Source organism: Papio anubis, chromosome 14 (genome assembly GCF_008728515.1).
Source record: "Papio anubis isolate 15944 chromosome 14, Panubis1.0, whole genome shotgun sequence".
Taxonomy (NCBI): domain Eukaryota; kingdom Metazoa; phylum Chordata; class Mammalia; order Primates; family Cercopithecidae; genus Papio; species Papio anubis.
Genome location: NC_044989.1, coordinates 87,536,722 through 87,564,362, shown reverse-complemented (window position 1 = coordinate 87,564,362; position 27,641 = coordinate 87,536,722). Strand labels below are relative to the sequence as shown.

Sequence of the window (27,641 nt, the reverse complement as noted above, 5' to 3'; positions counted from 1 at the left end):
GTCTGCGCTGTCCAGTCATAAGCCGGTAGTGGCGGCGACTTCCCCTCAGGAAGCCGGGTCTCCGCCTCCTCCTCCCATCCCGCCTGCTCGGCGGCGGAGGCGGCGGCGGCGGCAGCGGTTGTTCCTGCCTCTCCGCCACCTCCACCGCGGCTTATCCCCTGGCTGGCGGCGTTGGCGGGGCGGGGGACAGTAGTTGTAGACGCCCGCCCCTGCCTCAGAGAAGGTGAGTTCCCGCCCCGGCGGCGGGGGCGGCCCGGTCTTCAGCCCCTCAACTCCTGCGCTCCAGGACAGGCCTCGCGCGCCCAGCCCGCCGGGCGCGCCCCGAGTGTGCGAAATGGCCGACTAGGGCGCGGCCCGAGTCCCGCGCACCCCTCACCGGCCGCCGCTCCCGGAAAGGGGCGCCAGGGCTTCCGAGTGAAGTGCGGAGGGAAGGGGCGCTCGGCTTGCGGAGGAAGCCGAGGTCGGAGTGGGAAACTAGGGGCGGCCAGGAGGAAATCTAGACTCGGAGCGTCAGGGAAAGGGAAGTGGGGTTGATGAGGAAACTCGAAAATTGAGGGGACAGGGATAAGTAGAAAAAAGCCCAAACGTGGAAGAGGGTAAGCTTCCGTTTGGTGAAGTTCAGCATCCTGGAAAGTAGAGACTTCGACGTAGGACACTTAGGGAGAGGTGGATTTAGGAATCGGGGAAAGCAGGAAGTAGCGGGGCCCTTGGGGGAAGAGAAGAGGGGATGAGGTTTAGCGGGGGATCACTGGAGAGGTTTCCTAAGCTTTTGAGGATATGGCCCTGTAAGACAACCTTCTAAGATTTATAGGCCCGTCTTGATAGTGATCTGGGGTTTTATGTGTGTGTGCTTTTAATCCTCTAATTTACAGACGGAGGTCTCGCTGTGCCCAGGCTGGAGTGCAGTGGCGCGATCATAGCTCGCTGCAGCCTCCAACTCCTGGGCTCAAGGGATCCTTCTGCCTCAGCCTCCGGAGTAGCTGGGACTATGGGCGCGAGCTATCGCGCCCAGCTGAGTTTTAATATGTACCTACCAATGTCAGAGATACAGGAAGCTGGACATTAAAGCGCTGAAAAAGGATTTTATTCCGCAACTACTGACGGGGGAAAGGCTGAGCTCCATTCCTATTTTCACCGAGATGACTGCGAGTTTTAAAGGGAGAAGTAGGGAGTGGGAAGAGAGGGCTCAAGTAGAGTCAGGGAGGTGAAAAATTACAAAGGGCTGGTCACTGCATAAACGCAAGTAGGCCAGCTCTGTCTCCTATCTTGGAATTATCTAAGATAAAATAGGATCCTCCCCCAGAGACCGGGAGTCAGGCCCAGTCCTTCCTGGTTACATTTCAGAGCATTGACTTCCAGGTCCTTAAGGAAGACACACCTGAATTGTAAGAGGTACAAACACATCTCAAAGGAAAGGAGGAGGATTCGTAGTTGTGAGCCCTTTTTAGTAAATGCTTTTTAAAAGGGAAGTCAGGGAGCTGTTATTAGGTGTTGGTTAGAACAAACAGTAAAATTTTTTTGGCAGCCTGGCTTTTCCAACAGGAACTCAAAAGAGGGCTGGATTGCCCTCATGGATGTGGCCTTAGGCTTCTCGAGGCCATGTTAAATTTTGGTCAACTCTCCAAGGCTGGGGAGAGTTTTTGCAGTTCTCCAACACATTGCCCCTAACACAAAAGGCTATTTCTTATCCATCTTAATCTGAGAGACGTTTGAGTTCTTACTATAATAGTTCTATATGTCTACAAACAGCCTGCTGGTTGCAAACCATGAGATAAGGCTTAAAGCAGTTTTGGGAATTATTTTAGTTGATAGTGCTTGATCCCACTGCAGAAGACATAAGTGAAACATTTAGCCATGTTCAGTATCAATTTTTTTAGTATTTGCTGTGTTGCCTTACGTTGCTGTTTGTCTTCAGAGTGAAAGATGATGGGAGCCAGAATATTGTAGAATAATTTAGATTCCTTTTTCCAGGAGAGACACCTGTAAATATAACCCCATAAAAATACTGATTTCTTCTTTATCCTTTTTCATGATACATTTTGCGTGTTATCCCATAATATTTTACACAATTGACTTTGTGTCAATTGACTTTGGAGAACTAGCAGAGGAGTAAAATACTGCAAATTTCTTAAAACATTTTTGTAAGCACTTTTTCTGTTCACTAAAAATAGGGATTAGTCATTGCAACCAAATGTTGAGACTATTAAGTTCTCTTAGTAAAGGCAGTTTTGGAGGACTAGATTTAGTGTCTTCAGTCAGCCTGGATTATTTTGCTTTTATAACAAATTTCCTGCCTCTCACTAATAAATAAGCCTGAGCAGTTTAAAGACTACAATTCAATTTGGCTCACATGGCCAGACCACAGGAAGATTTGGAAACAGCTTCTCATGGAAAAAGCTTTTTGCCAGACTCAGCATGTGTTTTTGTTTTTGATTTTGCAATTACTTCAAATATGTGCAAAAGACTTTAAAAGATGTCAGTTCACACAATACTAGCAGTAGCCTTTCTGTTCCACCTCAAGGTGGTAAAATGAGAATACTGGAATAGGAGTCTGACTAGTTATAGGTTCTAGTGCTAGTTTCTCCTACAGCTAAATGACCCTGAGTAAGTCCTACTTCCTGGATTTGAGTTTTGTCATCTGTGGGTGGGGGAATTGGACTAGCCCAGTGACTCTCATCTAGGGATGATCGTACCCCCGCCCCAGAAGACATCTGATAATGTGGAGACATTTTAGGTTGTCATCACTGAGCAGAGAGGGAGAAGAGCCAATCATAATTCCAAAAGACACAATCCTGAATGTTGAAATCCCAAAAGATGAAAATCCCTAAAGTTTAAGTCCCCAAAATCACAATCACAAAAGGCCAAAATATTGAAAATAATACATCTGGGAAAAGTACTTTTTTTAGTTCTTTAAAATATGTTTGTTTACATTTTTAAAGGGGGATTTATTTAAGAAACAAAAACATGACAGAACACTTCATAGGTCATTTGACACAATAAAACGCAATGGTAACATTTTGCAAACAAGTATACTAACAGTCACATGCATATAACAGTTATGAGCAGATGAGCTGTATTCATAAAGAAGTAGATCAAAAAGGGAAATGTATAAAAGCATGTCACAATGGTTGGTAGTCGTGTGCACCTAGCTTAATAACTGGTCATCTGAAATACTGTGACAAGTCTTTTGATGAGATAGATCAAAACCTATAGTGGGTCACTGTTCACTTACGCAGTTGCCCAAAGAGCTGAAACCTGAAGAAATTTTTATCTTTCACAAATGCAGATATGCAAAAGACATCTCTCATCTCTTCATTTGTTGAGGAAGTTTCAACGTTTTTAGGTACATGCACAGTGCTTACACACAAAGTCAGTGTTTTGATAATGTACTTTCATGAAGTCAGATTTGCAAAAAATGCATAAGACAAATTAGAACTCTCTGCAGTTTACACTTCCAGTATTGGACATGATGCAAAGATGAAATACACAGCATGCTGAATTATTATTTTTTTAAGTCTGACAATTTAAGATACTGGAAAAAAAATGGCAAATGAGAAAACGTATTACAGGAATAGATTATGGGCAATTGTACAGAAATAGTCCATGAAAGCTGGGCTAACATGATGCAACTATCTTGTGACTGGGATTTTGGTAATTTGGGATTTCAACATTTGGGATTATCTTCTAAACCCACAAGGAACATGGTAAGCAAGAGTACAGGTGCTACCAGCATCTCCTTGGCATAGGCCAGAGATGTCACAAATATCCTAAAATGCACAAGACAGTTCCCACACACACAACAATGGATTATCCTACTCATAATACCAGTAGTGTCAAGGTTGAAGAACCCTGCACCAGCCAAACTCAGGTCTTTTACAGCTTTAAAATTGTGAATTGAATAAACACATCTGTGTTGGTATTCTTTCCATGACTTGACATGGCTGGTACTAAAATTGTAATTCATAAAGCATATGAAACTTTGACCCATAAGGGCTGATACTCAAAAAGTAATGTCAGACGACATTCAGAGTAATCTCTGTTAAGGTTGAGACTATTCACTAGAATTTGAAAAAACAAAATATAATTGTTACCTAAAAAATTACCTATTGTCACTTTACTTCCGGTAAATATCCTTCATTAAAATTTCAGTTACTGCCACTTAACAATTGGCAAATATTTCATATGTCACACTATCTAAAACATGGCTAGGACTCTATATTTTTTATTTTAGGTATTTATAAGAGTTTTAAATAATTGCCAAGTTGGAAAAAAAGGTTGTTTGCACTTAGCTATAATTTTTTTAAGACTTTGTTAGCAGATTCCTCCAAAGGTATCAAAGAATTGTCATGTTTCCAGTTATTAAAATTCTACTCTCACTTTCAAAATTCTGATAGGACCACTAAAACTGATTTGAAGAGCATCTGCTAATCCATTTTCACCTATACCTATTGCACCCTTATAAGGAACTCCTCTGTATTGGTCTTTTAAAGAGCAAATATCAGTAAGGATTAAAAATTGGCAAAGGTTGGGCATGGTGGTTTACGACTGTGATCCCAACACTGAGAGGTCAAGGCCAGAGGATTGCTCGAGCCCAGGAGTTTGAAACCAGCTTGGGCAAAAGAGTGAGACCCTGTCTACAAAAAAAAAAAAAAAAAAAAAGTAAAAATTAGCCAGGCATGGCAGCGCATGCTTGTAGTCCCAGCTACTTGGGAGGCTGAGGTAGGAGGACTGCTTGAGCCCAGGAGGTTGAGGCTGCAGTGAGCTGTGATCACACCACTATACTTAAGCCCGGGTGACAGAGCAAGACCCTGTCTCAAAAAAAAAAAAAAAAAAAAACAACCAAGTAAGGAAGATATAGAAGGCATAAGGTTACAAATAGGAAATGGAAAATTTAATCACAAAAACTCAAAGAAGCACCATGTTTCCATAGCTAAAAGAAATAGACAATGTATTATTGTGGTGTCAAGATTTTCCAGGACACTTTGTAATTTATTTGGTGAAGTTTCTCAAATATTTTTGACAGTTAAAAACAGTTTCACTAAATAATAATATTCCTGAGTAATCATAGTAAAAACTGCAACAAACAAAAATTCTTGGTTATCTACCTGTTTTTATTATTATTATTATTATTATTATTATTATTTTGAGATGGAGTCTGTCATCCAGGCTAGAGTGCAGTGGTACAATCTCAGCTCACTGCAACCTCTCCCTCCCTGGTTCAAGTGATTCTTTTGCCTCAGCCTCCCAAGTAGCTGGGATTACAGGCATGCACCACCATGCCCAGCTAATTTTTGTGTTTGCTAGTAGAGACGGGGTTTCACCATGTCGGCTGGGCTGGTCTTGGACTCTTGACCTCAAGTGGTCCGCCTACTTAAGCCTCCCAAAGTGCTGGGATTATAGGTATGAGCCACTGTGCCCAGCTCTACCTGTTTTTAAGAAAAAAAAAAAAACAAACTGACTTGGTTTTGGAGTGAAGGACATTTCTGGCTACTTATTGAGTAATTAACTCATTTACATAGCAATTGCCTAAAAATATTTTCCTTTGTTTCCATGATATTAAGCAGAGACTCAAGTTAAATGACATAAAGAAAATCTAGCTAATAACCCTTAAGTTTATTCAGAAAACATTTTTAAGCTCCTGTTATGTGCCAGATATTATACTTGGTACTAAGGGTATACAGATGAATTAGGCCAGCCCTTTTAAAGGGTTCAATAGTAACATTTATTAATGAAGTTAGGGAGAAAAATAAAGAGCAATTGGAGAAAATGCAGTTTTAAATATGGATTAGTCAGACTCCTAAGATACCAGGAGTAGTACATTGTTTTGCATAAATATGTGCTCTGCACATGACATGTTTGTTACAGGCACACCAGAGCACATTATGTTAATGTAAATCTGAAGTTGGCAGCTGGGAAGAATGATGAGAGAGTGTGCCTGGAGAAACATCAATGATTATTTGTTAGTTTCAGACTTGCTGCCTTTATTAGGTGTCAATAAGTGAAAATATTGACTAAGCCCCATAGAATCTAGGAAAAGGCAATGAGAATAGTGAGTTCAGCAGGAGAGTAAAATACAAGTTCCGTATATATAATCAATAGTATTTCTAAATGCTAGCAAAAAGCTATTAGAAACAGATTTTTAAAAAATACTATTTACTGTTATATCAAAAAACAAAACTGCATTCATAGACCTTGTCATAAAACATAAGATACTTTTAGATAACTTTAATAAAATACATTGAGGCCGGGCCCAATACACCTGTAATCCCAGCACTTTGGGAGGCCAAGGCAGGTGGACCACTTGAGGTCAAGAGTTCAAGACTAGCCTGACCATCATGGTGAAACCCTGTCTCTACTAAAAATACAAAATTAGCCAGCCATGGTAGTGCACGCCTGTAATCCCAGCTACTCGGGAGGCTGAGGCAAGAGAATTACTTGAACGCAGGAGGTAGAGGTTGCAGTGAGCTGAGATCCTGCCACTGCACCCCAGCCTGGGTAACAAGAATGAAACTCCATCTCAAAAAAAAATAAAAATAAAAAAATACGCTGAAAATAACATTGCTGACAGAAAGAAGGTGCAAATAATGGAAAGATATAAAATGTCTCCTAATATATGTTAGTGAGTTAGATTGAAAAGTATGGAGCCACGGTGTATTTATTAGAGGGGAAGAAGAAGTAAGCTACTGACACCTAAAATATAACCAAATTAACATCCTAATTTTGCTCATAAAATTTTTTCCTCAAAGATTAAAGATATTTAATAACCATTTAAAAATCTATTATGCTGGCCAGACATGGTGGCTCACACCTGTAATCCCAGCACTTTGGGAGGCCAAGGCGGCAGATTACTTGAGCTTATGAGTTTGATACCAGCCTAGGCAACATGGTAAAACCCCGGCTGTACTAAAAATACAATTAGCCAGGCATGGTGGTGTGTGCCTGTTGTCCCAGCTACCCGGGAGGCTGAAGTAGGACGATCACTTGAGCCTGGGAGGCAGAGGCTGCAGTGAGCCGAGATCATGACACCACACTCTAGCCTGGGAGACAGTGAGACCCTGTCTCAAAAAAACACAAACCTATTAAGCTGTTATGATTAAATGCCATATCACAGCAGGTCATGCTGTGAGGCATGGAAATTTTTATTACATTTTTTGTTCAAATTCAATTGATTTATTCGTCAAACATGAGATGTCTGAAAAACATTTCATGTGGTGCAAGAGTTAAATTAGGCAGGGCGCAGTGGCTCATGCCTGTAATCCCAGCACTTGGGAGGCCGAGGCAGAAGGATCGCTTGAGCCCAGGAGTTTGAGACCAGCCTAGGCAAAATAGCAAGGCCTTGTCTCTTTAAATAAATAAATAAATAATTCAGCATCAAGTTGCGTTTTGTGAGAAAGATGTTTAAAAAGTTAAATTCAGGTTTTGCTGTTTCTCAAAGGTAGGTAGAATGAAACAGATTGGTAAATCAAATTAAGAAAAGTAGAACAGTTCCTTGTATTTAAGATATGAAGCTCTTTTTAGACAGTTTTGAATTATGAGTAATTCATATTATGTGTTTCATATTTAATACAGTAGTTGATGTGCAGTTTTTGTTACTTTAACTTTCACAGTGGTTTTACATATTTTTACTGAAATAAAGACCTGGCTGGGCATGGTGGCTCACACCCATAGTCCCACTGCTTTGGGAGGCTGAGGCAGGTGGATTCCTTCAGCCCAGAGGTTCGAGACCAACCTGGGCAATAAAGCAAGACCTCATGTCTGCCAAAAAAATACAAAATAAGTTGGGCGTGGTGGCAGATACCTGTAGTCCCAGCTACTGGGGAGGCTGAGGCAGGAGGATCAATTGAGCCTGGGAGGTTGAGGCTGCTGTGAGTCGAGATTGTACCACTGCACTCCAACCTGGGTGACAGAATGAGACCATGTGTCAAAAAAACAAACAAAAAGTTGGTTCAAAATCAGAGCAATTAGAATAAGGATCATGTCCATCCTTCAACTTCCATAAACACAGTCCCTCTAAAACATCAATTAACTTGAAATACAAAGAATTAGGTACTTCTTTCAGATACTTCTGCGCTGTTTATGGATAACCTTATTTGTCTTTCTGTAGTTACTAGATTAATTTATTGGGAGAACATCTCACTATGTCACTTAAATAGACAAAATCCTGAACAATAATACAAATACTTCATCCATACCACACTTACCTTGTTCCCTGCACTCTTCTAAGTGCTTTGCATGTATTAATTTCTGTAAGGACCACAACAGCTTTTTGAGGTATATGTTATATCCCTATTTTAGAGGTGAGGAACCTAAGGCAGAGAGGTTGAGAAGCTTGACCAGGGTTACATAACTTCGTAAGTGGCAGAACTGACTCCAGTGTTCCTATATCTATTTGACTCAAAGGAGCAATGGAGCTAAGTAACAGTATGACAGGCATTAGTTCTTAGTAATGCCTGAGGTGACGTAGCCTTTGTCGGGTGGATGATCTTTCTGGAAACAAAGCCAACATTTCAAAATCATTTTAATGTATAATTATTTCTTATTCAAAAAAAAGTGTAAACTCCTTTAGTTATTTTATTGAGGTATATTTTACTTATAATAAACTCCACATATATAAAGTGTACAATTCAGGCCGGGCACGATGGCTCACACCTGTAATCCTGGCACTTTGGGAAGCCGAGGTGGGTGGGTCACCTGAAGTCAGGAGTTTGAGACAGCCTGGCCAACATGGTGAAACCCTCTCTCTACTAAAAATACAAAAATTAGTCAGGTATGTGGTTCATGCCTGTAATCCCAGCTACTTGGGAGGCTTAGGCACAAAAATTGAATCCAGGAGGCGGAGGTTGCAGTGAGCCAAGATTGCACCACTATACTCCAGCCTGAGGGACAGAGTGAGAGTGTCTCAAAAAAAAAAAAAAAAGTACAATTCAATGAATTTGTGACAAGTGTATGCTCCCATGAAACCACTATCATAAGCAAAATGCCAAACATTTCCATCAACTTCAAAAGTACTTATGCCCCTTTACAATCCATTCCACCCTCTACCTCTATCCCTGGGCAACCATTGATCTGCTGCTATTACTAGAGATTAGTTTGCATTTCTAGAACATTTTATAAATAGAATCATATAGTAGATACTCTTTCATGTCTGTCTTTCACTCAGCATGATGGTTTTGAGATTCATCCATGTTGTATGTGTTGCTGTTTTGTTCCTTTTTATGTCTGAATAATTGTATTTTGCTTATCTGTTCAGCTGTGGATGGACATTAGAGTTGCTTCAGGTTTTGGCTGTTACAAATAAAGCTGCTGTGAACATTCATATACAAATCTGCATGGATATGTTTTCATGTCAGATACACAGGAGCAGAATGGCTAGGTCATATGGTAGCTATGTATTTAACTTTATAAAAAATTAAGCCAGGTGGCTGATAATTTTTTACGGTGGCTCACACCTGTAAACCCAGCACTTTGGGAGGCCAAGATGGCCAGATTGCTTGAGCCCAGGAGTTAAAGACCAGCCTGGGCAACGTGACAAAACCTCATCTCTACAAAAAAAAAAAAAAATTATCCAGTCATGATGCCATGAACCCATAGTCCAGCTACTCAGGAGGTTGAGATGGAAGGATCACTTGAGCACAGGAGGCCAAGGCTGCAGTGAGCTATGATCATGCCACTGCACTCTAGCATGAGCAAGAGTGCTACTCCATCTCAAAAAAAAAAAAAAAAGTATCAAACTCCTTTGTAAAATGGTTGTACCATTTTACATTTTAGCCAGCAATGTATGGAAGTTCTAGTTATTTAACATCTTTAGCAACACTTGGTATTCTTAGTCCTTTAATTTTAATTGTTCTAGTGAGAGTGTGGTGGGGTATCATTTTTTTTCTTTTTTCTTTTTTTTTTTAACTAGACAGCATGGCTCTTTTCAGTTTATTGCATGAAGAAGTTATGTTAGTCCAAGTTAAAAGCAGACCCTTCATTGTGGTTTAATTCATATTTACTTAGTCATTAGTATATATTCTTTTCTGAAGTATCTGTTCAGACCTTTTGCCCTTTTTAAATTGAGTTTGTCTTATAATTGAGTCATAAAAAGTCTTTATATCTTCCAGATGTAAGTCCCTTGTCTGATATGTTAGTTGAGAATATCCTATACTCTGTGACTTGATTTTATTTTATTTTTTGTTTTGTTTTCTTTTGTGGAGACAGGGTCTTGATACATTGCCCAGGCTGGTCTCAAACTCCTGGACTCAAGTGATCCCCCCAACGTTGTCCTCTAAAGTGCTGAGACTGCAGGCATTAGCCAGTGTGCCCAGCCGGTTTTCATTTTTTTAATGGAGAGATATGTAAAACCTGGAGATCAGAAAATGTTTCAGCTTTTTAAGAAGAAATGGATTCCAGAATGTAGACTGAAAAGTTTTACATCAGTTAGAAAGGCAGCATGCCACAGCAGTCAGTAACAGATTATGGAACCAGACTGCCTTGTCATTTACTAACTGCAACCATGGATATGTTTCTTAAGCTTTCTGTGCCTCAGTTTCCTCTTCTATAAAATATAGAAAGTAATTGTACTGAGCCCATAGAGTTCTTACGAGGATAAAATTAGTTGCCGTGAGGCCAGGCATGGTGGCTCACGCCTGTAATCCCAGTACTTTGGGAGACTGAGGCAGGTCGATCACCTGAGGTCGGGAGTTCGAGAGCAGCCTGACCAACATGGAGAAGCCCCATCTCTACTTAAATACAAAAAAACAAAATTATCTGGGCGTGCTGGCACATGCCTGTAATCCCAGCTATTTGGGAGGCTGAGGCAGGAGAATCGCTTGAACCCAGGAGGCGGAGGTTGCAGTGAGCCAAGATGGCACCATTGCACTCCAGCCTAGGCAACAAGAGGGAAACTTCGTCTCAAAAAAAAAAAAAAGTTACTATGTATAAGTGCTTAGAACAGTACCTGATACATCATAAGGGCAATGCTGTAAAAGTGTTACAGAACAGATTATTAATAGGTGGCTTGTGAATGTGATACTTTGAAATAAACATTAAAAGGCAGTATGGATTTATTGAAAACAAGTCATGCCATGCCTCGTTTCTTTCATGAAAGATTACTGGTAAATCAAAAGAACGTTGCAGGACCATATTTCTTTAGTGAGCATAATGAGATTCCCTGAGGTTTCTGAGATACAAGATTGTGCCAGGAAGATACTTGAAGTTTAATTGGCATAATTTATTCAGAGATTAAATAATGACTTTTTATATCAAATGGAAGTTTTAAGACTAGAGTTCAAGAAGTTCATGAGTTGTTAAAGTAAACCATGAAACTTGAAATACTTCTGCTGTGTGTGTGGTTGATCTCTTTAAGCTGTAATCCCTAGACCTCCTGACTACAAGAGTTTACTCCTATCTGCCTATAGATTGTTTTGGTCAAAATAATTGAGATTGAGAACCATTGCTGTAGAAAGGATGGTTACAATTTTAGAAGGGCATTTCCTTTATCTTTCAAATATCAACAAAATGGAAAAATAAGACTTCAGTGTGGTACAAATAGATCAGACCCATAAGAAGGAGAGTAGTAGCGAGTAGAGTGGAGAAGTATAGTGTTCAAAAAGATGCTAAATTTGATTTTGAAATAAACTCAGATGATATCAAATTCTTAATATCTTTCTAATTAAACCCACAGATTGCTAATAAATAGATACATCCTAGATGCAGGAAGAGAGTAGATTCTTTGTAGCATGCCATAGGTATTATCTTGCCCTTGTCCTGCTTAAAGTTTTCACCAGTAATGTGAATGAAGTCATAGACTGAATGCATATAAAAAGTATGTGTGGGAGCCATAGCAAATACCAAGATTAAGATCATTTGAATTTTTAAAAATTCTCAGGTGGCTGCAGTGGCTCACAACTGTAATCTCAGCACTTGGGGAGACCAACGGACCAACGGAGGAGGATCGCTTGAGGCCAGGCGATCAAGACCAGCCTGGGCAACATAATGAGATTCCCGTTTCTACAAAATATTATTTAAAATTAGCTGGGCATGCTAGCACATGCCTATAGTCCTAGCTATTCTGGTGGCTGAGGCGAGAGGATCACTTGAGCCCCGGAGTTAAGGCTGCAGTGAGCTATGCTCATGCCTCTGCACTCCAGCCTGGGGGACTCTGACTTTTTAAAGAAAGAAGGAGAAGCGGGGCAGGGGTGGGGAGAGAAAGAAAATAAACAAAGGAAAAGAAAGAAACTTCATTTAGGAATAGTGGTCTAGGTTGGGCGCGGTGGCTCACGCCTGTAATCCCAGCACTTTGAGATGCCAAGGCAGGTGGATCACAAGGTCAGGAGATCGAGACCATCCTGGCTAACACAGTGAAACCCCATCTCTACTAAAAATACAAAAAATTAGCCGGGCGTGGTGGCGGGCGCCTGTAGTCCTAGCTACTCAGGAGGCTGAGGCAGGAGAATGGCGTGATCCTGCGAAGCAGAGCTTGCAGGGAGCCAAGATTGCGCCACTGCACTCCAGCCTGGGAGACAGAGTGAGACTCCGTCTGGAAAAAAAAAAAAGGAATAATGGTCTAAACCCATAACAAGATGAAGTATTAATTCCTGCATTTAGAAAAATAATTCAGTCAGCATTCCTATCACATGGGAGAAGATAGCCAATATCGGGGGAGAGAGATGCTACCTCCAAGATTTTAACAATTGTAAAGGTCATTAGAAACCAGTAATATGATGACTATTTAAAAAATAACTAATGCTAAAATAAAATGGTAAGGATGAAAACAATGTCCAGGTTAGAGGAAGAGATAATTTCACTTTATTCCACAACAATCACCGTCTGTGTTCTTCAAACTATATAATGCTGCAACCTTTGTAATGAGTAAATATATAGTAATCACTATGCAAGTGAAAGAGAGGTGATGTCAAAATTTTCTGAGGAAAGATTTCTACAAATGCCTAGAGTTCACTACCAACCTTTCTTTCCTCTAGTGGTTCCTGTTACCCATCACGTGTACTGAAGTTTGGTACGTACACAATTAGTTCAGGGGCCCAACCATTTTAATTTGTAAGGAATTTCAGGGTACATAAAACATCTGCAAGTTGTTTAAACCCAACTTCACATAGAGGAATTAAACACATAGAAGAATGCAACAGGAAAGGAGAGATGTGAAAGATACTAGACATTTGATAGAATCTGGGTTTGTTCCAAAATCAAATTCACTGCTTTTTGAATGCTTAATGCTTATTTGTTCCACTCCCTACTTCCCTCCTTCTGGGGGATAACAACAGTAACAACTCTTTTTCCTCTTCCTTACTTTCTCTGTCAAAGATAACTTTACCCAGGATCAAGGCCTTACCTAGAATTGTCTCTGCCCCCACTCTCTTTCTTCTCTCTGCTCTTCCCAGCTATCACAAATTCCTTTAATTCCAGCTTTAGAATATCTCTCATATTCTTCCCTTCCTTTCTGTTAGCTCTGCTACTCTTTTGGTGCAGCCCAATAATCTCTTGCCTGCAACAGCTTCCTAACAATATCCCCATGTTGAGTCTCTTTTTCTTCCCCTATTGACTGCAGAATTAAATCCAAATGTCCAAATAAGGCATATTATGATTTAGCGTCATTCCACCTTTAGCACTGTCTTTCACTACCTTTATGCATGTCTTGTTTTAGCTAAAGCAGAAGTGCCTTTTCTAATGCTCTTCTGTCCTCCAGAATACCCTTTCTTTACTTGTTTTTTTTTTTTCTAAATTTTACCCATCTCTTTAAGGGTTCATTCAAAATCCATTCTTCTCCACAAACCCCTCACCAAGAACACATTATACCTTCTTATGTCTTACAGCACTTTACACATTTTTGTCTTGCATCATAGTTCTTTGCCTATCAGTTTTTACAAAATTATGAAGTCCTCAATATTAACAATTGTCTTGTTCACTTACTCCCAATGTGTGGAACAGCTATGTGTATGTAAGGGAAAGGGTATGAGATAAACCAAGGTTTAATATCTGCCTTTATGAAATAGCACATGTGGCAACATATTTTAATTCCTTTAAATCCCAATATCCAGAGCTTTATGAGAAATTCTTGCAGAAGTAAAAAACTGAATAATCTATTATTTGGCGTACAGTAGGCATTCGATAAGTAAGGTTCATCTCTTTTTTCCTGTGCTTTCCCACAGTACTCACCAGAGTACCTTGAAGACAAACTCAATAAATAGTGATAAAGTTTAGTAAAGTCCAAAAGCATGGAGAACTTGAACTAAATAATGTTATAGGAATTGAAAAATGAAAGAACAGCTTTGAAAATATTATAAAGCTAGAACAGACATGACTCAGGAGAAAAATGGCTGAGATTTTGAGCTTCAGAATATTTTGCTATTTAACAGATAAAAAATGAGAGCATAGTTGGCAAAGGAGTTAAAGGTAACCCCAAGTTTCTTACCTCAGCTTACAACATTGCCTTTTAGAAATGCCTGGTTGGTATTAAGGGTTGAACCAGGAAGGAAATTATTGTTCTATTTTCAGATATCTTGCGCTTCTAAATAACTACTCAGTAAACTTTCCATGTATACTGATTTGGTCATCACCGAAAGACAGTATTTACCTGTTCTTATTAAAGATTTATTTTTGTAGAGCTGGAGGTCTCAATGTGTTGCCTAGGCTGGTCTCAAACTCCTGGCCTCAAGCAATCCTCCCAACTCAGCCTCCCAAAGTGTTGGTACTACAGGTACGAAGCACTACGCCAAACCAAGATTTTTTAATGGAAAAGTCACCATCACATCACCATGTCAGTTTTTGTACATTAATTCTGAATCAAAGGAAGTTCTGAAAACCTTTGTATTAACCTGTTTACCTTGTTGACCTTAGAGTCAAATGTAAGTAAGTCCTTTATTTTAAAACAACTAAGAAATAATTTAGATATTATATATAACAGAATTTTTTTTTTTTTTTTTTTTTTTGAGGCAGTCTCACTTTGTCGCCCAGACTGGAACGCAGTGGCGCAATCTTGGCTCACTGCAACTTCCACCTCCTGGGTTCAAGAGATTCTCATACTTCAGCCTCCCAAATAGCTCGGATTACAGGCATGTGCCAACACGCCCAGCTAATTTTTTGTATTTTTAGTAGAGACAGGGTTTTGCCATGTTGGCCAGGCTGGTCTCAAACTCCTAGGCTCAAGTGATCTGCCCGCCTCTGCCTCCCAAAGTGCTGGGATTACAGGCATGAGCCATGACACCCAGCCTGAGATACATTTTTAATACTCTTCAAGTCCTTTCTAAAATGTTTCTGATTTATAATTATCTTGAGCACATAATATTTTTAAGCAAATCTTTTTAATCCATACATTGGCACTAATATTAAGATTAGTTTGAAGATACCCAGTATAACTTAAATATTTATGGAGTTTTTAGAAGTAGAGAGTCACATATGTTTTTTGCACAAATTAATATAGATATGTACAAAGAGCAATATGTTAAATGTTTGCCCCTACTCATTTTCTGACCCAATTTCGCATTTCCCAAACCCCATTAAATTTAGCATATATCTTTTCAGATTTTTTTCTGTGGATACTGAGTTAACACACAAGATCAGACTGTCAAATCAGACTCATCCGGTTTACTAATTATTTCAAGGATACAGGCAGTCAAAAGACTCAACCGAAGCATAGTGTCTAATACATGAAAGGTGGCTCCTCAGACCATGTGATGTGGTTAGGCTTTGTGTCCCCACCCAAATCTCATACTGAATTGTAATCCCCATAATCCCCACATGTCAAGAAGAGACCAGGTGGAGGTAATTGAATTGGGGGCAGTTTCCCCCATGTTGTTATCATGATAGTGAGTTCTCCCGAGATCTGATGGTTTTATAAGGGGCTTTTCTCGCTTCACTCAGCACTTCTCCTTCCTATCACCTTGAAAGGAAGTGGCTTGCTTCCCTTTCACCTTCCACCATGACTGTAAGTTTCCTAAGGCCTCCCCAGCCATGCAAAACTGTGAGTCAATTAAATCTCTTTCCTTTATAAATTACCCAGTCTTTGGTATATCTTTGTAACATGTAAGAACAGACCAGTACACCATGTTTTCCCACTTTGGACTTGTATCTCTGGCCCAGAATAAATAGGTAAGGTTTCTAAGTAAGATTCACAAGATCACCTCACACAGTGGGGTGTTTAAATTGTGACTCATCTCCATGTTATACCCTAGAGAGTTGTGTACCTTATGTGGCATTCTTCAGAGAGAGATGCCTCATAGAGTCTGGGTTTATTTACTGCAGGTAATCTTTAGCCAGGGACATCTTGCTAAGAGCATTTTAGTGGTAAGATCTCTTCCTCCAAGCAAATATCATTAGGCTTTTTACTTGAGGTCCGGTTGTCAACCATCCTTCTCTTTTTCCCTCTTCTCCAGGAAAGGAAGTGAATGGATTGGAGGCCAATTGCATTATTCCTTCCTTATAGTAAATAGACACGTATATATTTAAGTTGGGGTTGTATATGTTGGGTTGTTTATACTAAAATTGGATTTTATGATTGAACAATTGATTGATAGAGTTCTATACATTGTTTTTCCCATTAATACATCATGGGCATTTCTCCATGACATTACATATGATTCTAACTCATCCATTTAAACTACCAGGTAGAAAGTCCAATTTTGATGTTACGTGATTGGCACCCTATGTATAAACTGGTAAACTTCTATAAAATAAATGTTAGCTGTTAGGAACTTTAGATTGAAGTACAGACCCCAAGTGTAAATGTAGTAATTTGGCGTAGATTATTTATTAAGTGAGAAACACTTTTAGCAAAAGTTGTAGAAGCTAATATGTGAATATGACTGTAGCTTTGAAGGGCTTGTCTGAGCTCTATTTAGTGAAATTAGTGTGGTTGTGTTTGTACTAGCCGTGGAAGAAGGTTGTCTACCACAGGTTAAGATAGTTTGTTGGCCGGGCTCAGTGGCTCATGCCTGTAATCCCAGAACTTTGGGAGGCCAAGGTTAAGATAGTTTGTTGGCCGGGCTCAGTGGCTCATGCCCGTAATCCCAGAACTTTGGGAGGCCAAGGTGGGTTGGATCACCGGAGCTCAGGAGTTGGAGACCAGCCTGGGCAACATGGTGAAACCCCATCTCTACAAAAAATAAAAAGAATTAGCCAGAGACAGTGGCATGCACCTGTACTCCCAGCTACTCAGGAAGCTGAGATAGGAGAATCACGCTCTGGCCTGGGTGACAGAGCCAGACCCTGTTTCAAAAAAAAAAAAAAAAAGATGGTTTGTGGTTCCCCCATGTGATTCTCAGATGACATTGGTGATGTATCTGGAATCATTAGCTATCTTAAAATTGACTGCATTTCTTGAGATTGTTAGCTTTAAAACATAAAATGCCAAGACTGGATTTCTTAGCCCAGACTTTCAATACTGGTGCCCCAGTAACTTTTCCTTCAGAATGGTATTTTGTAGACTAAAAAATATGTTAGCATATTAAATATTAGAGTCTTACAAAATATTCATATTAAAATTTTTATCGTAATGAGCAAAAATTTATTACTGTAGCTTTGCAAGCACTCAGAAAATTAAGATTTGAGATGGTATATGAAATATAGTAGTTGAAAATTAAAAATATTACTTTAACGATTTAATATAATCTTCTGTCTTACCTCTCTTTTATTGATAGATACCACACTGAATGAACAAAGACTGAACCTTTACAGATACCTTTTATAAAAGATGTCTGTGGAGTAGTGTTACAGTTCAAATAACAAAGGATTTTGCATTATGAGGTAGGTTGAAAATAGAAGGAATATGTCCTAATGTCACTTTTTAAATGTAGTGGGTATACTTCATATATGTCATCTTATTTAATCCATACAAGGAAAGTATTGTCCTTTTGATGACTGACTCAGAGAAGGGAAATAACTTCCTGACTTATATTTGGGGAATTAGGATTTAAACTCAGATCTTTCTAACTCTGAAGCTCATTTTCTTTTCTTCTCTCCATTCTGTCTTCTACCTTATGCAGAAAGCCACTGTATCAGTTCTTGTGGTAAATATAAGGAAGATATTATGAAGCTTGAGCAGGAAAATATTAATATGTCAAGAGATATTGTAGATCCCCAGATTCTTCCTTTACAGTAATCAAAGGTTACAACACAATATGCAGCAGTCTTACCCTTGACTTTACCTTGTTTTCAAGGCACAGGATTTTAGAATGCTAGCATTGGAAGGTAAAATGTCTAATGATCGTACTTCCTTAGTTTATAGAAGAAGAAACTGAGATCAGGAGGAGTGGTGATTGTTTTTAGCTAGTCATGGGCATGACTAAGCCAATAAATGAGACCTGATTCCCTGTCCAGTGTTCTTTCCTTTTATATGGTATAGCTACTCACTTGTATCATCTTTGCTGTATAATAGTATCCTGGAGAAAGAATAGTCTTTTGTATACTACATTACAATAGTCTTTTCCCATTCTACTCTTCTCACACTCTGAGACTTGGATGAGCTACTCTGGAGCTCATTTCTAACTCTGAAGCTCTTTTTCTTTCTTTCTTTCTTTCTCTTTCTTTCTTTCTTTCTTTCTTTCTTTCTTTCTTTCTTTCTTTCTTTCTTCTTTCTTAAATAAACAAATGTTATTTATTTTTCCTAGATCTCTTTAATCTGTGGTATCTGGGATACCAAAAGTAGTAGATACATTTACTGAAATGAAACATAGGCCTGCTGTGCTTTTTTAGAGAACTCATCTAGTTTTCCCCGTTGATAATCATGTCAGAAACTACATTTTATTTCATATGTGGTGGTTGAGATTAAAGTACCATAATTACAGTCATGTCTTAGCCTTGGATTGGGAGAACTTGGATTCAAACCTTGACTCCACCATTAATTGCTGAGCAAATAACTTTGACCTCTCTAAGTATGTTTCTTCAACCTGAAAAATGGAAGTGGCAATCTCTGTCTTGCCCTAATTCTTAATCTACTATATTCTCGTCTAGTATATTTTAGGCTCAGTCTTTAGAGCCCAGAGGTCTAAGAAATAGTCAAAGGGCTCTGTGATAACTTGTGTTTCATTGAAATTTTAAAAATAACTTTCAAAGGATTATAAAGTAATATTCAATGTAGAAAAATACAGAAAATACACATCATTCATAATTGTGTTCTGAAAATGTTAGTGTCCTTTTCCGTACATTTACATTTTAGTTACTCTTACATGGTTGGCTTTAAATATATTCAGAGATTATTTTCTGTTATGGCTTGAACCCATAACAGTTTACTCCTTGCCTCATTTAAAAGTGTGGAGTTAGGCAGTACAAGGCTGTTAGGATAGTTCCATGATCATCAGAGAGGACCTAGACATTTTCTGTCTTTTTATTCTAAGGCCCTGACTTATTTCCTCACGTTCTTTGATGACTGTTTCATTTCTAACCATGGCATCCTCATTTCAGCAGCAGGAGGGAGGATCCCTCCTAGAATCCTACACAGCACTTCAGCTTTCTTCTTATTGACCAGAATTTATTCACATGACTACATGTTGCTTTAACAATGGCCAGAACATGTAGTCTTTTAGCTAGACACATTTCCTAAGGTTTGTTACTAAGGAAGAAGTAAAAAATATATTGAGAGACAACTGGTAGTCTCTGTCACAAACAGAAACATAAAACTTTATGTTAGAAATAATTCTAATCATAGGATTATCTACGGAAGCTCATACTTTGATTTGAAAGTAAGCGAAACTCTATTCGTAAACTTTTAGTTCAGACCAAATATATTAAAACTCTTAAGTGCTATTTTTCAATTTATAGTTCTTTGGGGTATATACCTAGGGTAGAATAAATTTGGAGTAATTTCTTCTTAAATAAACAAATGTTATTTATTTTTCCAGGGTATAAAAAAATGCTCAAAAAATTAGGGCTTTACAAGCACAGAGAGACAAATACCGTATGATCTCACTTGTACGTGGAATCTAAAAACTTAGGGAAGTAGAGAGTAGAATGGTGGTTACCAGAGGCTGGGTGGTAGGGTGAGGGAGAGGACAGAGAAAGGAAAGACATTTGTCAAGGGGTACAAAGTTACAGTTAGATACGAGAATAAGTTCTGGTGTTCTGTTGCACAAGAAGGTGACTATAGTTCATGTATATTCAAAATGTATTTATTATTTTAATATTTTTAAAAGTAGCTGTAAGAGATTAAGTGTTCACATTGCAAAGAAATGATAAACATTTGAAGTAATGGCTATGCTAATTCACCAAATTTGATTATTCCACATTATATATAGGTACTGAACTATCATATATATAAATATATACAATTATTACTTGTCAATTAAAAATAAAACTATATAAAAATATTGTTATAAAAATAAAGTATGTTTAAACATTTTTAAAAGTTAGGCTTTATTTTCAGATTTATAAGAAGCAAATTAATAAAATGAAGATAAATTTTGTGAATTTTCAGATGATTGGTCTATGTTGATGTAATTATAAACTTTGAATTATTTAATCTTTGTAACAAGATTGTGTTTGGTTTCAGATGAATGAGAGTGGAGAATTGGACAAAAATTGATTTTTAGTTTCTGAATCATGGTTTTTAGCTCACCAGTTATTGTATAGTCTCACTCTTTGAAAGTTCATGCTGAAAAACTGAGTGAATATGATCAGATTTCTCCACCAAATTCTCAGCCTGATAAGGGTAAGTAAGGTTCCATTCACCTCTTTGTTCATCTCTGTGCCATCTGTGGTCCTTTGGAACTGGCTTCTTTCACATAGCATAATGTCTTCAAGCTTCATTCGTGTTGTACCATATATCAGTACTTCATTCCTTTTTACTGCTAAAAAATATTATATGAATATACCACATTTTGTTTATCCATTTATCGGTTGATGGGCATTGGGTTGATTATTTCTACTTTTTAGTTGTGATGAATAGTGCTGTTGTGAACATTTGTGTACAACTTCTTGCATAGACATAGGTTTTCATTCTTTTGGCTGTATATGGGTGGAATTGCTAAGTGGAATTGATGAAACTGCTGCTAAGTTATTTTCCAAAGTAGGTGCACCATTTTACATTTCCACAAACAATGAATGAAGTTTCCAATTTTTCCACATTCTTGCTAACACTTTCTATTATCTTTTTTTGACTATAGCCCTCCTAGTAGATGTAAAGTAAAATCTTTTTATTACCAAAAATTTTCAAATATACTCAAAAATAGAGAAAATTGTATAATGAACCCTCATGTATCCATCATCCAGTTTCCACAATTATCAACATCTTTTAAATCTCATTAGTGACTTTTTTTTTTTTTGAGAGAGTCTGTCTCTGTCACCCAGGCTGGAGTACAATGGCACGATCTCGGCTCACTGCAACCTCCACCTCCCGGGTTCAAGCAATTCTCTTGCCTCAGGCTCCTGAGTAGCCGGGACTATAGTCATGTGCCACCACACCCAGCTAATTTTTTGTATTTTTAGTAGAGATGGGGGTTTCACCATGTTGGCCAGGCTGGTCTCGAACTCCTGACCTCAGGTGATCTGCCTGCGTCAGCCTCCCAAAGTGCTGGGATTACAGGCCTGAGCCACTGCGCCTGGCCATTAGTGACTTTTTAAAAACAGCATTATTGAGGCATAGTTAGCATACAGTAAACTGTATGTATTTAAGGTATACAATTTGGTAGGTTTTGGCACATGTATATAGCCATGAAATGATCACCACAATCAAGGTAATGGACATATCCATCATCCCCCAAAAAACGCCCCTTTAGAATCTTTTCTTCCCACCTCTCCCCAAGCAACCACTGTTAGAGTTTCCATTTTCTAGAGTTTTATATAAATGGAATCATATCGTATGTACTCTTTTGTCAGCCTTCTATTACTTTTTATTTATTTATTTATTTATTTATTTAATTTATTTATTTTTAGAAATGGGTTCTCCCTGTGTTGGCCAGGTTGGTCTTGAACTTCTGGACTCAAGCAATTCTGCCACTTCAGCCTCCCAAAGTGCTGGGATTACAGGCATGAGCCACTATGCCTAGTGTGTCACTGTTTTGAATAGTAAAAAAGAATTATAATTATTTTCATTATTTTGAGATTCACTCACGTCATGTGTATCAATATAGTTTATTCCTTTTTATGACTGATAGTATTTCATTGTATCGTTATACCACTGTTTGATTTAATCCATTCCCCTGTTGATTGACATTTGAGTTTCTTTTCTTTCAGGGGCTATCACAAATAAAACTATATGAACATTCATGTGCAGGTCTTTGTATAGGCACACAGTCATGTGTCACTTAACGACCAGGATACATTCTGAGAAATGTGTCATGATTTTCTCATTGTGCAAACATCATAGAGTGATGGTATAACTTACTATACACCTAGGCTATATGATATAGCCTGTTGCTCCTACGCTACAAATCTGTACAGCATGTTACTATACTGAGTACTGTAGGCAGTTGTAGCACAACAGTAAGTGTTTGTGTATCTAAACCTATCTAAACAAAAAGAAACAGTAAAAATATGATATGAAAGATTAAAAAAAATAGTACACCGATATGGGGCATTTACCATGAATGAAGGAGCTTGCAGGACTGCAAGTTGTTCTGAGTCAGTGAGTGGTGAGTTAATGGGAAGGCGTAAGATACTACTGTACACTGCTGTAGACTATAAATACTGTACACTTAGGCTACACTAAATATTTATTTATTTATTTATTTATTTAGAGACAAAGTCTCGCTCTGTCACCCAGGCTACAGTGCAGTGGCGCGATCTCGGCTCACTGCACCCTCTGCCTCCCAGGTTCAAGCAATTCTCCTGCCTCAGCCTCCCAAGTAGCTGGGATTACAGGTGCCCAGACCACACCCAGCTAATTTTTGTATTATTACTAGAGATGGGGTTTCACCATGTTGGCCAGGCTGGTCTCAAACTCCTAACCTGAGGTGATCTGCCTACTTCAGCCTCCCAAAGTGCTGGGATTACAGGCGTGAGTCACCATACCCAGCCCACTAAATTTATTTTTTAAATATTTTTCTTGTTTTAGTAATAAATTAACCCTAGCTTACTGTAATTTTTTCACTTTATAAACTTTTAATTTTTTTTAACTTTTTGACTCTTTTGTAATCACACTTAGGTTAAAACACATTGTCCAGCTGCACAAAAATATTTTATTTCTTTATATCTTTATCCTAGCCTTTTCCTATTCTCAAATTTTTAATTTTTTTATTTTTTTGAGATGGAGTCTCATGCTGTTGCCCAGGCTGGAGTGCAGAGGCACGATCTCAGCTCACTGCAACCTCTGCCTCCTAGATTCAGGCGATTCTCCAGCCTCAGCCTCCCCAGGAGCTGGAATTACAGGCATGTGCCACCATGCCCAGCTAATTTTTGTATTTTTAGTAGAGTCGGGGTTTCACAATATTGACCAGGCTGGTCTCGAACTCCTGACTTCAAGTGATCCACCCACTTGGCCTCCCAAAGTTCTGGGATTACAGGCATGGACCACCACACCTGGCCCTATATATATTTTTTTCACTTGGTAAACTTTTTTATGAAAAGCTAAGACACAAACACACACATTGGCCTAAGCCTACACAGGGGTCAGGATCATCATCACTGTCTTCTACCTCCACATCTTGTGCCACTGGAGGGTCTTCAGGGGCAGTAACATGCATGGAGCTGTCATCTCCTATGGTGCCATCTTCTGGAATACCCTCTGAAGGACCTACCTGAGGCTGTTTTACAGTTAACTTTTTTTCAATAAGGAGAAAGAATATACTCTAAAATAACAATTTAAAATATAGTATAGTAAATAAATCATAAACTAGTAATATAGTTATCAAATCTTACGTACTGTACATAGTATATGCTATACTTTTATATGGCAGTATAGTAGATTTGTTTATACCAGTGTCACTACAAACACATGAATAATGCATTGTGCATTATTCACATTATTGTGAATTTTTCAGCTCCACTATAATTTTATGGGACCACCATCATATATTCATTTAGTCCATTGTTGACCAAAACATTGTTATGCAGTGCATGACTGTATCTCCTTTTCCTTTAAGTAAATACCTAGAAATAGACTAACTGCATTCATATGGTAAATGTATGTTTAACTTCTTAAGAAATTGCCAAACTGTTTTTCAAGTGGTTATACCATTTTACATTCCTATCAACAATGTATGAGAGTTCCAGATCCTTATCAGCACTGGTATTGTCAGTCTTTTTCATTTTAGTCATTTCTAGTAAGTGCATAGTGGTATCTCATTGTGGTTTTAATTCATATTTACTTGCTGATCAGTGCTTTTAAACATCTGTTCTTGTGCTTATTGGCTATTTGCATATATTCTTTTCTGAAGTATAGGTTAAAATAGTTTGCCCATATTTAAGCAAGTATTTGTTACATTATTTTTTATTAGTTTTCTAGTCAGAATTTTTATACTATTTAAGTTGAACAGGAACTATGTTTTCTAACTTGACAAACTAGGCTTCATTTAGATTTTCTTTTTAACCTCAAATTTCCAAATTTGAAAAACTGGCTGATCATTAGCCTCAAAAAATTAGGAGGGAGTATATCCCATGTAGAATTGAACATTTCTTCCCTTTAGCAGAAACAAGCCTTGTTTCTGAGAGCTGAAGAAATATTCAGTTCTATATGGGATATACACCCTCCTAATTTTTTGAGATAAACTGTATCACCAAAAATATAAAGGGCAGGTGGGACACAGTGGCTCCCACCTGTAATCCCAGCACTTTGGGAGGCCGAGGCAGGCAGATCACCTGAGGTCAGGAGTTGGAGACCAGCCTGGCCAACATGGTGAAACCCCATCTCTACTAAAAATACAAAAATTAGCCAGGCATGGTGGTGCGCACCTGTAGTCCCAGCTACTCAGGAGGCTGAGGCAAGAGAATCACTCGAACCCCAGAGGTAGAGGTTGCAGTGAGACGAGATCGTGCCATTGAACTCCAGCCAGGGCGATAGGGCAAGACTCCGTCTCAAAAAAAAAAAAAATATATATATATATATACACACACACACATATACACACACACACACATACACACATATATATGGCATTATAATTTCATGGTAAGTACATTTTCTGCTGTATTTGTATTTATTCAGGATTTGAGGTGAGGAAAGGAAAGAATCAGGAACAGTCCTGCCCCTCCCCCAAAAAAAGAATCAAGCAAACAAAAACGGTGTATCTACTGTAAGTTTCTTCTGAAACTTTTCTCCACATCAGCCCTATCCCCTTTCAGTTTTCACCCTGTTTCTTCCCTTATGCCTCTCACCAGTACTTTAAGAGAGAACAAACCAGAAGACATTCTAGAATGCTTTTTTCACCAATCAGAAGTAGTGGAATGAAATCCAAGCCTACACAGAAGATACAGAACTCTGTTCCTTCATCTTCCCTTATACCTGATACCTAAAAGTAGTTTTCATCGTATAACTGAATTTCCAATTTTCAGCATTCCCAATCCATTTTATAAACATCCTTTTATTGTTAAGTCTTACAGTACTCTCGCCAGGTGAGTATGTTTATTTTATCTTGAGTAAACTGAAGATTTTAAAAATCAAATTCTATATCTGTGGTTCTTTTACTTGTCTTAGAAACCTAATATATAGGAAACCAATTCATGAGAACTTCAGAAATTATTTGAACATTAATACCAAGACACCCACCATGGTTGTGTGGTTCCTATCTACACATCCCTGCTTGTCTCACATTTTGTCCCTATGACAGCAACATGTGTATCAGTTCCCTTCTGCCCTTTTCCTCTCACTTCTAAGAAGGTTAAAGTTACTGGTACATGACCTGGGAGGTATCTGACCATCCTGATGCTACCCTTTGGCATATAATGTCAAGATATTCAACTTTTATGCTGAACTAAGTTGTAATTTGTTTGAGCTGCTTTGTTTTTCAAAGCTCTTACCAAGAGCAAAGGAGGCCGGGTGCAGTGGCTCATGCCTGTAATCCTAGCAGTTTGGGAGGCCGAGGTGGGTGGATCGCTTGAGGCCAGGACTTTGAGACCAGCCTGGTCAACATGGTGAAACCCTGTGTCTACTAAAAATACAAAAATTAGCTGGACATGGTGGCATGCGCCTGTAATCCCAGCTACTCGGGAGTCTGAGGCAGGAGAATCGCTTGAACCCAGGAGGCAGAGGTTGCAGTGACCCAAGAGCACCCCCACTGCACTCCAGTCTGGGCGACAGAGCGAGACTCCATCTCAGGAAAAAAAAAAAAAAAGCAAAGGAAATGCTCTGGACAAGATAATCTGGTAAGAATTTTCTCCCTTCTTTGCAGAAAATCCCATTTTGTCAACCTAATGAAGCATTCAAAGAAGACATATGACTCTTTTCAAGATGAACTTGAAGATTATATTAAAGTACAGAAAGCCAGAGGCTTAGAGCCAAAGACTTGTTTCAGAAAGATGAGAGGGGACTATTTGGAAACCTGTGGGTACAAAGGAGAGGTTAATTCCAGACCCACATATAGAATGTTTGACCAGAGACTCCCATCTGAAACCATCCAGACCTACCCAAGATCATGCAATATTTCACAAACAGTAGAAAATCCGTTGCCTCAGTGGTTACCAGCCCATGACAGCAGATTGAGACTAGACTCTCTGAGCTACTGTCAGTTCACCAGGGACTGTTTCTCAGAAAAACCAGTACCCCTGAACTTTAATCAGCAAGAATATATTTGTGGCTCACATGGTGTAGAATCTAGAGTTTACAAGCACTTCTCCTCAGATAACAGTATCAGTACTCATCAAGCCAGTCACAGACAGATATATCAGAAGAGGAAAAGGTGCCCAGAGGAAGGCAGAGAAAAATCAGAGGAGGAGCGGTCCAAGCATAAGAGAAAAAAAAGTTGTGAGGAAATTGATTTAGACAAACACAAGAGCATCCAAAGAAAGAAGACAGAGGTGGAAATAGAAACCGTACATGTCAGTACAGAAAAGCTTAAGAATCGAAAGGAGAAAAAAAGCCGAGATGTAGTCTCTAAGAAAGAGGAACGTAAGCGTACAAAAAAGAAAAAGGAACAAGGCCAAGAAAGGACAGAGGAGGAAATGCTTTGGGACCAGTCTATTCTTGGATTTTGAAGCTTTCAAAGTTGGTTCTTCCAAAGTTAAGTTGAAAAAATAGGTGAGAGCTTGGTTTTATGATGTCCATGTTCATACCACTTTTCTTATGTGAATAGGTTAACTTCTAACAAAGGCCAAGTGAACAGAAAGTGTTTAGCATGCTTGCTCTCCAACACAGAAATTACTTTTCCTCATTTTCTAAAAGCATTATTACATTTTTTTGACATATAGTGTAATTTCCTTTAATGAAAGTGACTCTGCTTTTATTCATCAAATTGCTTTGATGGTAGAATTATTTTCTCTTGGGAGGTTATTTATTTTAAATTGGAGGATTAATGGACTTTGCACAATCTGTTTCTTGATTGGGTTTGTTACAGTTTTGAGTTGGGTATTTTATGTTCATTGGTTTTTCTCTATGAAGCAATTTTTTTCTCCTGTATTAGATCTAACTTGCAGTGTATTTTCTAGGCTGGAAAGTGGAAAATGAAATACATTATAATCTTAGGTTACATAAAGTTTCTAAAGTTTCAAATCATCTTGATACAAAATCAGTTTATATTCTGGAAATATTTATAATAAAGTATTCTAATTTCTACATGTTGTTG

General features: G+C 38.5%; 1 protein-coding gene across 2 annotated transcripts; it reads left to right on the top strand.

Annotated features, from left to right (window-relative positions):
• LOC101004507 (lysine-rich coiled-coil protein 1) lies at positions 1-27,633 on the top strand. Of its 2 annotated transcripts, XM_031655331.1 has the most exons (4): positions 1-223; positions 17,634-17,739; positions 20,480-20,638; positions 26,253-27,633. In XM_031655331.1, exon 4 carries the CDS (start codon positions 26,275-26,277, stop codon positions 27,052-27,054), a length of 780 nt encoding a protein of 259 aa, XP_031511191.1. In that variant the 5' UTR covers positions 1-223; positions 17,634-17,739; positions 20,480-20,638; positions 26,253-26,274; the 3' UTR covers positions 27,055-27,633. The 2 variants fall into 2 exon arrangements, with proteins under 2 accessions (XP_031511191.1, XP_031511192.1); XM_031655332.1 differs by lacking the exons at positions 1-223; positions 17,634-17,739; positions 20,480-20,638 and adding an exon at positions 25,003-25,476.
• The last annotated feature ends 8 nt before the right edge of the window (positions 27,634-27,641 follow it).